The sequence below is a fragment of the Podarcis bocagei genome (genome assembly GCF_964188305.1).
Source record: "Podarcis bocagei genome assembly, chromosome: 4".
Taxonomy (NCBI): Eukaryota; Metazoa; Chordata; class Lepidosauria; order Squamata; family Lacertidae; genus Podarcis; species Podarcis bocagei.
The window spans coordinates 46,523,872-46,536,918 of record NC_138128.1 but is presented as its reverse complement, the minus strand read 5'-3'; the positions used below and the strand labels follow the sequence as shown (position 1 = coordinate 46,536,918).

At 46.0% G+C, this 13,047-nt stretch overlaps 1 protein-coding gene across 3 annotated transcripts in view; it reads right to left on the bottom strand.

Moving 5' to 3' along the window:
- The window catches only part of TRIM8 (tripartite motif containing 8), a 71,744-nt gene extending 60,339 nt beyond the window's left edge, over window positions 1-11,405 (bottom strand). Inside the window, exons 1-2 of one of the 3 annotated variants that reach the window (XM_081191265.1) lie at window positions 11,289-11,405; window positions 7,728-8,413 (exon numbers count right to left, since the gene is read on the bottom strand). In XM_081191265.1, the coding sequence (XP_081047391.1) occupies window positions 7,728-8,297 (570 nt within the window). In that variant the 5' untranslated portion in view covers window positions 8,298-8,413; window positions 11,289-11,405. Of the gene's footprint in view, window positions 1-7,727; window positions 8,414-8,620; window positions 10,699-11,288 lie in introns of those variants that run through there. The other 2 variants (XM_081191264.1, XM_081191266.1) reach the window with 2 other exon arrangements.
- Window positions 11,406-13,047: the final 1,642 nt, after the last annotated feature.

Genomic DNA, 13,047 nt, shown 5'->3' with positions numbered 1-13,047 from the left:
CCAACACCAGAAGTCAAGGTTGGATGTATTCCACAACCGTAAAGTTCCAGTGCTGCTGATGAAAACTTTTGATTCTGATGCCTTGGAATTTTAAATATTTTCCATAGCCCTGTTTAGGGCAGTTAGTAGCTTTTAGCAGCAAGAAACACTCATTCTTAATAGTTCTGACAAGGTTGGGGGAGGTATTGTTCTAGCAAATTGGTTTCTTCATTAGTGTCTCCTGGAGGGCCATATTCACAATTAAGATTTATTTGTTCTGCAATGAGATAGACTACTGTACCAAGCCCTTACAAGAGCTCAGCTCCTCTGCAAGTTGAACTCTTAGTGGCAAAAAAGCTGAACTCTTGTGAGATTTGGTTCAGCACAAAAATTATCTTAATTGTGAATCATGGCAGTTGATACGCTGCTGAAGTTTTTTTTGTTTTTGCTAATGATGCACCTTAGGATGGTGCCTGCAACAATTGCAATTTAATTAACAGATTTATCCATGGTGAACTTAAAAGCCACAATAAGCAATCAGAGTCAAAAGCAACAGAAACATGGAAGAAGAAGAAGAAGAAGAGTTAGTCTCCTGCAGCAAAAACAACAAAAAGTCTTGTGGCACCTTAAAGACTAGCATATGTATTATGGCATAAGCTTTTGTGGACCGAAGCCCACTTCATCAGCTGAAATCTTAGTTGGCAGGTATATGAAAGAGAAAACGGAACGGCAATGAAAAACAAAGTTATAGGTAGTAATAATTAGAGCTCAAATGTATGTTAAATAGGCAAATCTTCTACAAAAGCAGACTGGTGGCATTGTTGAGATGAATGTATTAACACCTGTAGTGGGGTAGCGAACCATTCACAAGAAACAGTCATGGATAACGTGGATATCTTGGCATCAGTAAGCGAAATAACATTTTGTAGTTTGATAAAAATCCTTTGCCTCAATTTAACCCACCAGTGATGACACTGAACATTCAAATTAGCAGTGAAATGGAGATCCCCTCTGCTTGCATTTTCAGCAACAGGCCAAAATAGGTTATAGGCCTTTTCTACAAGAGTTCACTCCCAGCAACCAGAAATAGTCCAGAAGCCTGATCTTTCCAGAAGGCCTAAGAACAGAACTGGGCAGCAGTCAGATTCTTTTTAGAGTCCTGTACCCCTGCTTAGAATATTTCTACTCTCCAGGATAAACTAGAATTGTGGAAACTGAAAAACAACGATGAAGTCCAAATTTATCTGATCACAACCTTTTTGAGAAGGTAAAATGGGAGAGGAAGTTGCAATCCAACTACAATATCCACATTAAAGGTGCAAGCTATTCCTATGCATTTTGCTCAATGTCAACAGTATGTAAAATTATTGCACAACTTTTTTTTTAAAGGCTTCTGCTTGTCACAAATTTCTATTGTGTCAATTTGGGGAAATTGCCCATACTAGTCTGTAGGTAAGAGGCCTTCCCCCAGGCAAAGACAACACAGTTTCTCGTAAAGGGCAGGCAGGAATTTGACGTGTTGAAATTATACCTGTGTATCAAACAAACAAAACTCAGTTCTGTTTACGAGCAGACAGTGTGCAAGAGGGTGCATACTTAAAATATGCATGCTTGTTTTTCACCTTGTTTAGGGTTGACACAAGTACCACCTCCTGGTATTTCACTATCAGCTCTGCTCCTTCCTAGGAGGACAACCCACTGCAGTTTTATCATGATTCTGGCACTAACTAACTTTATAAAAAATTATTCTGGTTGTCACCATTTCTCTTGATGCCCAGAAGCCACCGACAAAAAGGAAAATAACTGCAGGGAATTAGAAAAAAACTGTTTCACATTGGGGATAGCTCAGTTGGCAGGGCATGAGACACTCAATCTCAGGAATGTGGGTTTGAGCCTCACATTGGGTAAAAGGATTCCTGCCTTGCAGAGGGTTGGACTAGATGACCCTCGTGGTCCCTTCCAACTCTACAATTCTATGACAATCTTGTTTGCACCATCTACACACCACCGCTTGCTGTGGTAAAGTGTGAAAGGAAGGTGCAGGTTTCCAGACATGTATGGACAGACAGGGGAAATATCATCTCCCAGTCGGCTTGGAGAACACATCTGCCCTGAGCATACCCAGGCCAAGCAACCTGTGAATTCTGCACAGACGTTGCCACTGTGCCAGCCTCTTTAAGCCCCTCCTGGTCCTTGGATACAGCAAGAAAGGGGATGTGGGGGCTATCCCTCTCAGGAACAGTCTCTTCCTATGCTTCTGATGTTTCCTGCACCTCCTCAGACTCTTCCCCTTGCTACAGCCCCGGTTCCTGCTTCACGGGTGGGCACAAAACCCCATAAATCGCTGACCCCTTCCCCTGGATGAGCTCAGGAGAGAGCATCCCTATGTCTGCAAGACAGCTTTGCCATTCCCTGGCAGCATCTCCCTTACACACTTCACGTACTTACTGCAGCACACACAAATGCTACACGAAGCAGCCCCTAAGTGAAGCACAATAAACGTCCCTCAATTTTCTAGGCACATTGGAAGCTGCGTAATACAGAGACAGACCCCTTGCCTGCCTGGCTCAGCATCTTCTGCACCAGGGGAGCTTGGGGCAAGGCCAGAAGCCAAGTGGGTGGAGCAACAGAGGCAGCTTGTCTCTCCAGTACACAACATTCCAGCCGCACAAAAGTCATAAAGTTTCTACATGCCCCTCTCTCCATCCAAGCAAGGCACATCACAAGAGTTCTAGGACACATTCCAGGAAGTACTTGAAGGGGGCACGGAGCAGGGCTGGTCAGGTGTGAGGCAACTAGAGAGGCGTGTGGAGGGTCACTTTCGATCCCTGGGGCTAAAGTTGCCACCCTGGTGTACCCTGACTGACTGGGAGCAGCTCTTCAAGGTTTCAAACACTCTCCAGAGAGGCCAAGGATTGAAACTGGGACCATCTGCATGCCCGGTGGATGCTATGGCTCTCCCTAAATGTTTGGAACAGGGCAGTCCATATTTATTTTCTGCAGAACTGTAAAGTACTGCAAGCATCTTGACACAGCAACCCCCCAGTCTGGTTGGTCCCTGTGAATGCACAGTGCTGGGCTAGCTTGCACCTTTGACTTGATCCATAACACTCTCCTTAGGTTCTCATTCATTTAAAAAAAGACAAACCTGCTCACAATGCTTGACTAAAGGCTCAGCAGTACATATGGTATATGCCCTTTAACATACCTGGCAACAATCCAGGAGTTTGCATTTGCATTTCTCCTCCCACCACCAGTGTCTCCCATCTGCTGTTGTACCTGTCACTTCTTTACCCCAAATTAAGCCATTAAAATAGTCCTCCAGTATTGGCAGAAACACTCCAAGAAGATGCACCCTAAACTTTACCACTCATGAATTCCATTGTTTAAAGGTCAAACATTCGTTTTTAATCTTTGCCCTAGACCCTTGTCTAGATCTTAGCTGCCTTTTCCTAAAGCAGGACGGGAGAACCTGCCAACCGCCAAACATTGCTAGTCTCCCAACATCCATCATCCACAGCCACAATGGCTGCTGCTCAGAGATTATGGGAGCTGCTGGACTACAGCTCCTAATGCTAGTTCACAGTTTAGGGGGCCCTTGTACCAGTGTGCCTCATTTCACTTCTGAACATTAGGTCCATGGGGGGAGCCACTGAAGTGGGAAATGGCCTGGAAGGGAAAGCAGAAGGGGCAGAATATAGTTTATACTAAAACTTTGTTATAATATAAATAATATAAATACAATATAATAATGCCTCCTTCTCATAGGACAGGATGCCTTTTTCTATTCTTTTTTCTTTTTCTTTTAAAAAGCATCATAGAGATTGCTTAATATGCACAGTGAAATCTGTGCAGCCTAAAATCACATGGCTGTCCAAAAAAATAAAAGAGGTTTCCAGGGAAATTGCCACATAGGAGCATATAGGAACAGGATTTTTATTTTTCAAAAAGGAGGTGTGTGTGTGTGTGTGTGTGTGTGTGTGTGTGTGTGTTTGTGTGACACACACACACACACACACACACACACACACACACACACACTTTTTTGCAGAGCAATAAATAGAACAGTCAGGAGGAGGAACATCTCAGCATGCTAGTCAAAGGTGGCCATGAGAGATACAGTGGCAAGGCTGATGCTTCTTTAATGAAGTACTAACCTTCAAGCAAGGAAACTGGGAATGTAGCAGCACTCAAGACAGGAAGAGGTGCAGACTGCATCAGATACTGGCAGCTATATCACCAACAACACACATGGTGCTTTACGAAGAAACAGCCTAAGCAAGAGATGCCAGTCCCTGCCCCCACTTCATTTACAGCTGAAATTTCAACAGTAGAGGAAAACAAAGGAAGGGCAGGGGGAAAGGGACACTCTTGAAAAGGAATGTGCAAGAGCAAGAGCGACTACGTATACTTTGGCTCCATTCAGACGCATATTATGTGAAAAGACAACTGGGATGGGCATACCTCTAAGCTAGCAGTGCTCTTTCAGGGAGCAGCAGAGTGATGTAGCAGCTCAGCTCTTTCGGAGCTTAAGCAAATATTCTATTCAGATATTATTGCATGGGAAGCCTCAACTTTAAAAATCTCATTACTTTCAGTGAGAAGTGGCAAACACAAGCTCAGGGGTGGTTAAAAAGAGCTATAGGAGACAAGTGAGCCTTCGTGCATTAAGTAGTTTACCACCCAAAAGGAGGTAGGTTTGGCAGAGCCAAGAGAAGCACACAAGCTACACTGTACAATGGGCAAGCTCTTTGCCAGCAGAAGAGAGAACACAACCCAGGTCTGCCCATCCCAACACAACAAGGACACAGAGTTCAGCCGCTGTAGCTGGTCCAGGCCATCTCTGCTTATTCAGGCAAATCCCCAGCGGAGATTCTGGAAGGACTTTTGCGCAACCCGAGCAGAATGCGGCCCAATTACTACAAACAGGGAGAGACTAAAAGGAGACTGGCCGTAGCTTCCACATTTAAAAGCCTTCAGCAAAAGAAAGAAACCCCAAAGAGAAACTTCTAGCAGAAAGATGGGTGTGGACCCAGCTAAAAAATTCCTAAAAATTGACTCATTAAGAACAAGCTCTTTCTAAACTGAATTGCCACTGGGATTTGCCAGTCTCAATTCACCAGTCACGTCATCACCAGGCCTCTCCCAGATCTGGGGGAAAAAGGCATCTTTTCTGCTTAACCCAGCATTCCTCCCTCTTCTCCCTCATGGGTGCCTATTAATAGAAAGAAAGGAGGGGGAAGGGAGAAACCAACCCTTTGAGCTTCCTAGCAGCCTAGCTAGATCTTCCTTCTTCCTGTGTGGGCGTGGTGGAGCCGCTGGCACCTCCAACAGATCTTTTGGCTTCCCAAAAAGAAAAGGGGGGGAGGGGGGAGAAAACAGCCTTCCTGTTCAAGCTCACAGGCTCCTCTTTCTGCCCCGAAAATCCCCACAAGGACCTGGCTGTCCAATTGGAAAATAATGAGATAGCAAATTTTATTTACAACTCCTCTCTCTCTCTCTTTCTCTCTCTCCCTCCACTCCGCTTTTTAATGGCTAAATCGTGAGTCATTTTGGCACTGTTAGAATACACAGGAAGTTGTCCCTGTTTTACAGGCACCACTGTTCATTTGTTGTTAAATATTTATCCTACACAACGATGCCTGAAGAGAAGCTGAGGGCCTGTTTGTGCCGCTTTGAGGTTTCAAGGCAACAGGATCAGGTCAGAAAGAAGAGAAAGGCCTAAGCGGAGAGGAGCAAGGGGGGGAAAGGCCTAGGCAGCCAGGCTTGGGGAAGAAGCTGCCTCAGACACCTGCCTGCCTGTTTGACTTATGCCACATATTCAGGCTCATATCCTTGAAGTAAATCTTAAGTAATCTGCTGTAACATCTCCCTCCCTACTTCCAAGGTCTCCTTCACCAATGCAGATTAGAACCATAAGCATGTGTAAATGGAAGTGGCGTATGTGTGTCCGTTATGGGTGAAACCTATTCTTTTAACAGTCTTCAGTCACCTTTTTCCACTATTAGCCAGGCCACGCTGCTGCAACTACATTAAATGACCCTGAGGATGCATCCCTCATGGATGCTTATGGAGATATTCTATCCCAATCCCTCAATTTCTGCATCTGCAACACCAACCGATAATGCCATTATCTCAGGTTTCGACTTAATATCCACAGATATTTGAATTACAAATATCTCCTTTGCCATTCCACACACACACCCCACCCTCGCTGACCCAAACTCTGTTCCACTGATGGGACATAATGCTACCCTGAAGCTGCTGGGCATTTAGGCAGCCATGCCAATGAAACTCCCTTTCTCCCGACCCTAAAGAATGGCTTGTCACTGGGATAGGCCTTCCCATCTGGATGGTTCAGAAAGGAGAAATGGCCTCCCACCTCTCCCCTCCAGAGCATGAAGCCAAGGCAATGATGAGAGAGGGACGGAGGTCATATGGAATTTTCCCCCTTCTCAGCAGCTTGGCCCAGAAAGGACAGGGAAGGGAGGGAGGAAGATGGAGAGTTGACATTGACAAGCCTTACAATAGGAGAGCTGCATTGTAATCAAGGCCTGGCTCCCAACCCCTGGGAGAAAAAGCTGCCCGAAACCAGATTTCAGAGCACTCAGCCGCCCAGTCCATTGGATTTCCCCTCTGCTCCATTCTTGTGGGAGAGAAGCAGAGGGGTTGGGCCTGTCGAAAAGGTTCCCAGGGCAAGCCAGAGAGCAAAGGGAGGCTTATTTAATTAAAAAAAGGGGGGAGGAGAAAGCAATGTGGGGGCAGGAGTTGCCAAGCATCATTTGCAGCACTTGCTGACTACTGAGAAGAATTATCTACAGGGAGAACCCTTTTATACCTGCTAATAGGCCTGTGCTTATCTCTAACTATATACAAATGACCTGCAGCTTTAGCAGATTTCCTCCTATTCTCCCAATTGTTTGCAGAGCAGTTAGAAGATTTGAAGGTCCTATTGTTTTCACAGGGTGACAAACAACCTCAGAGACCACCACCACACACCCCATCCCCCCACTATTGTTTGAATGGCCACATTCAAATTGAAAGCACCACACACACACACACACAGCGCTTTACCCGCTTCCCTTCCCCCATCACATCCTGTTCAGTGAGGGTCTATTTCCCTTGATGCATTTCTAATGAGGCCTGAAAAGATCATGTCAGCTTTTGTTTACTTCCTCGTTTTCAGCACATCTAAGATGTCAGCACAACCACTGGTAAAGGTGGAGCAGGACTGCGAACAGCAACCCACAGAAAACCCTTATTGGCACCGATGGGGAAATATTTTCTGTAGGCCTTGCAAAAAAATAAATAAAAATAAACAGAAATAGAAATAGAAAGGTCACCTTTAGAAAGAATGGCTCCTTATTGTAAAAGGTAACATTTGAGCAGAAGAGGCAGCCTTTCTCATTAAGGATAAAACTGTTCCTGGCAAAACTAGAGGTTAAAAAGAGCTGCTGGGCCAATATTGATCCAGTTGATGTGCAATCGAGAAAACTGAAGGGGAGGGGGACACACGGTTCCATTGCACCACTAATTATTTACCTTGTCTCAGCAGTGCCTTCTTGGGCCTCTGATCAGGCCTGGCGGATCTAATGGGTTTGGGTGTGGGGGGTTGGTCTTTTATAAACTGGATACCCTCTGCGGCAGAGAATTTACTTTTTGAGCTTCTCTTGCATGGCACCACACACTCTGCTAGTACCTTCCAGACCAAAACCAGCAATAACATGGAGGCAATTTTCCACACTTACCCTGATCTCATTGCGCCGGATCTCCACGTCACACACCGAATGCCCTTGGTGTGCCCCACTGTAGTAGCAACAAAACTGGCAAACCGCAACCTGCTCAGCCTCACAGTGGTACAATCGGTAGGCATTGTGCTGGGGGCAACTCCAGGCCCTGACGTCATCCGCCTCCACCAGGAGGTGCCCACGTGCTGTGGAGGGCTGCTGCAGGTGTGTCTGAACATGAGACTGGCAGCAGGGAGCTTCGCACCTCAGGCAGATCTTCTGGGCAGGCAAAGGTGGCCCACGCCGGCAGAAGACACAGTGCAAGATGGAGGGAGTCTTTTCCAGGTTGAGAGAGTTGAACTTCTCCACAATGTTGGTCAGCTTTAAGTTCTTCTCAAGGTTGGGCTTTTGGTTGTAGGCCTGATTACATTCAGGACAACGCACAAGCCCTGTCTCTTTGGCCCATGCCTCTCCTATGCATCCTCTACAGAAGTTGTGCTTACAAGGAAGCTGGACAGGTTCCACAAAGACATGCAGGCAAATGGGGCATATAAGTTCTTCTTCAAAACAGTTCTTCCAGTTTTCAGCCATGTCTCACACCAACAGATTTTTATTTTCAGCAATCTCTCTTTAAAAAGTCAGTTTTTGGTCTACTAACGCAGATGGTGATGAGTTTCCACTTTTGCAACAGAAAGGCCACTAAGTTGCTAATGAACAAAAAAAAATTAAAATTAAGAATTATCTCCTAAGATTCCAGGTAAAACAACACACAGAGACACACACCGGAAAACCCAGCAGCACGATCCAATAGGTACAATTAAGTTAACAATAAAAGCTTGCAAGGTTTAAAATCAAACAATCTTTAACTCAAAGTTTTAACTTTTGATTCTAAAAAGCAAAAGCAAAGAACTTACCGAGAACTGAAAAAATTCCATACAAAATCCAGAATGGAGTCCAAATGCCATATAAACCTTCTAAATTAAACACTGCCAAATTATTGTGTCTTTCTGCCCAAGATTTGATATTTTAAAAGAACTTGTCTCTCTCCTGACCAAACTCAAAAGAATCGCTTTTCAAATTATTTGTCCTCCCATCAAAGAGTTCAGAATGCAAGTCTTTAATTAAACCACAAAAAAAGTTGGGAGATACAATCCAAACGCGAGACCAGCTAACTTCTAATGCAGCTGAATGGTGCAAAATATAGATATATTCTTCATTGGCTTTGGAAGAGTGCAATCTCAGTAGGAAGACGGGTCAATCATTCGGATGAAATTCCAGCCCAGAGCCAAAGGGACCCTCCCATCCTTAGCTCCTTTCACAAATAGGAATGAAGAGAAGAGGGGGAGGACAACCCAGGAGGGTGGAAACCACTGAAGACAAATTCAACCCAGAGAATCAACCTGCTCAACAATACCTCGTGGGATTTCTGCCTTCTTAAAATCTGCCTCGATTTTTATTTTAGCAAGACTGAAATGGAAACAATCCTCCCCCACTTCCAAAAACCCTTGGTCTTTTGGAAAGTGATGGGTTGCTCTTGCTGGAAGGAAAACAAGTATGCCTTGATCAAACTGAATAGGAATTTCTCAACTGCTAATGAAGAGCCCAGCCCCCGCCTCTTCCCCTTTGCTTCTCTGTTTTCCTTCTGACATGAAAGCTATTTCTCCTTTTGGAACCAGCCTGCAAAAAAAAGCAAAAAAAAAAAAAAAAAAAACCGGAGGGGGGAGGAGAGAGAGGAGAGGAGAGGAGAGGAGAGGAGAGACAGCAGCAGCTTAAAGGGAACTGCTGAAATGTACAATTCCAAGAGGACACAGTCAGTCCTCAGCCATTTTGAGCTGATTTTTTTTAATTGGTAGATTTTTAAATTTTATTTTAGAAAGTAGAAACAAACCTGTTAAAAAAAACACAGGAGGGGGGGTAGAAGAGGTGGATGGCACCACCCTGCAAAGTGTGCGCCTGATGGGGGGGGGGAGAGAAGAGAGGGAGGGAAGGGGAGGGTTTTAAATTGAGTTTATACAGCCGCAGCTGCTGTGCCTTTTAGCTTTTATCATCAGATCAAAAAACCCCTACATACTCCTCACAACCACCTCCAGCCATCTTGGGTCTCCCCCCATCTTTTAAATAAAATTCTATTTTAAAAACTGTGTGTGTGCGTGTGTGTGATTTATAAATACATATATACTGTATATATCTATATATACACACAAACACATACACACAGGCACGCACCTCTATCTTCCGCACCTCTTTCTAATGCTCCCTCAGTCACAAACAACAAGAATTAACTAGCAGACCAATGGATCAGACGATCTTTCACCTTTGCCACATGCAACAGAAACAAACAACATAGAATAGAGCCACGATTTCAACCCGAGAGAAAAAGACCCCACGAAAATTAAAGGGGGGAGGGTGTCGGATGCAGAGGAGAGGTATATTATTGCCACGCTATCACGCAGAACGAAAGCAGGGAATAATATAGACGTTCCGGATCACGTAAACTGAGCGATAGGGGTGGAAAACAGGTTTATATGTCTGATTATTCAGATTCAATACACCCCCAACCGGGGGGGAAACAAAACCCTATATAGATTTTTTAAATAAAAAAAATCTTTTCCTTATGCAAGGCGCAGGATGGGGGAGCTAAGCGAATAGCTCTCTTTCCCCAGCATACATACAGCCCATTTAAAAAAAACCCTATTAGCCCCCTCCCCTCAAGGTTTGCAAAATAATGCGAGAACGAGCAGGGGTGAGAGAGAGAGAGAGAAAGAGAGAGAGAGAAAGGGAGCGGATGGCACAATAAAAATTAATCGAGGTCTTTTGCGTAGATCGACGGGGTGGCAATCAAGGTGAATGGGGGTTGCCTATAGGAATAGGTAGCGATGCCGCCGCCGCCGCCGCCTCTCCTCTTCTTCTCCCAGGGGCGGTGAAAGCGCATTAGGGTCGGTGTGAAAGGGGGGAGAGGGGTGGGGGTGAGGTGGGGGGGTATGAAGGAACTCAAGGGCGGAAGGATGACTAAAGATCAAGGGCGCATCGCAGGATTTCCCCTTCTCCTCTCCCCCCCGCCCTCCCCGGCTCGGCTTTAAAGGAGCAGCGGCTCAACCCGATCCCGGCTTCGCGTCGCCCGAGCAGCAGGGCCCCTTTAACCGATCAATAAGTCGATCGATCGATCAATCGGTTCCGATAAATCACGAAACGCGAAGTCCTCCAGAGGAGCAAGGACAAAAAAAGGGGGGGAGGAAAAGAAGGAAGGAGGGAGAGAATGGGGAGTCCAATCCGGAGGGAGCCGCTGCCTCCGTCCCGGGCCTGGCCTCGCCTCGCTCCCCTCCCCTCCGCCGGGTCTGCGCCCAGCCCAGCCCTGCCTAGCCCCAGCCGCTGCAGCCACCGCCAGCCCCTCGCTGCCCGGCTCGCTCGACTCTCAGCGGCTACCGCCGCGGCGCTGCTCAACCCCTTCTCCGGGGCCTCACGTGACCCGCCACAATTTGATACATTAAACACAGCGCGTCCGGCCTCCCTTAAAGGGGCGACGGCGGCGGAGGGGCCCCCGAAGCAGGCCGCTCGCTCGGGGCCCCCCGCGGTCGTACTTACTCGCGAGCCGGGAGCCCCTAGGAGCGCCTCCGCCCTGCCGGAGGGGAGCCAGCCATTGCTGAGCTTCCCCTGCTCCCCTTGCCAGATGTCGGGGGGGGGGTGAGTCACAGTGGGTCACACTACACACACACCGGGAAGGGGGGGGTAAGAAACGTGGCCAGGTGTACCTGTCTAATAAGCACAGGACCTGCTTTCTCACAATGCGTACTGCATGCATATGTATAGAACCTATTACCGGCGGCGTACCGCACTGGGTACACCTACCAGCTGCCTTGCCGAGGGCGACCGGGGCTCGGTGAAGTGAAGCGACAGACGGGAAAGAGAAGACCTTGTGCACCACGAGGGGAAGGGGAAGCGGGCTGCTGCCGAATCAGGCCCATCCCAGCATTTGCACGGAGGAGGAGCACCTCCTCCGAGGTTTCAGGCAGCAAGGCCTTTCCTTGGTTTAGCGGGAGATGGCAGGGATCAAACCAGGGATTTCTGCGCGCAGAGCACGTGCGCTACCACTGAACTGCAACCCTTCCCCAATATCCGAAACGGGACTGCTGACAGGTGCAGCAAGATGGGAGCAGGATGGATATAAGCATATTATTATTATTATTATTATTATTATTATTATTATTATTATTACTATTACTATTACTATTATTATTATGTCTTTGCAAGCAACAAGAAAATCATCCTCTGCGTGTAGCAATGAAAGTTGGAGGTCCCCAAGTGCATCCATTGTTTATTAAATTTCGCAGACGTATCCTATCCCCTGCTTAATTTGGCCTGTAGAATATATCATCTTTTATGAGAGGCTCCTATTATTTAGTGTCAGCCTAGTGCCAGGTGCTGTACAGGTCTTAATGATGTGATCCCAATGCCCAGATGATTTACGCTGTGTCTGAGCTAAAGAATACCTGACAGGAGCTGCGGAGAAGCTGGAGTAGCTGACATGTAGTGCCAAGAGATTAATATATACAGATTTGGCATAGATGGAGAATAAATGGACTGTAGGTGTTTTCCAGGTAGGTAGGAAATTAACATTTTGAAAGGAAAGCTTCCCCAAAAAAATTCAATGAAGCATCTTGGAAGCCTCAGACTGGGAACACAATTTATTTAGAGAGGTTAAGTTGGGATGATTGTCACCCATGCTGCGCACACACACATTCCACTGTACTAAAGTCTCTAGTTAGAGGTTTTGTAGATATTTGTAAGTCTTCCAAAGCCTTTCTGAACAGATGTCACAATGGGATACCCCCCCAAAAAAATAAATAAATGTGTGCATCCTGGGGAACAAGGTTTCTCACACCACCTTAAACTTCCTTCTCGATTTCAGTAAGAAATTACTCTATCATATAAGGAGGAAGATATAGGACATAATTTCATCTAACAAATATCAGAATATATTTCCCCCCATATATTAATACATATATATTCATAAACATTTAGAATTGTTAACTGCGTAGTGTCAAAGGCAATATGAAACAAAACCAAGGAAGCAGTGAAGACTACAGAATAAATCTAATTGGGTCCGTTTAGACCAGACCTAATCCCTTGCTGCTCCTTCACTAACTAGTTAACTTCCATGCGGGTTGCATGCTGTGAGGTTCCCTGCTGGAGACTCCAGCTCTAGTTTGCAATGCTTTCAGCGTGCATTTAGAATGAGTTGGATAGGAACACTCTAGGATTAGGAGGAGCATTTACCCTTCTAGTTAAAGGACTGAAGCTCTGTAAGGATCACTTTGTCTATTACCCAGCAGTGGCAAACAAC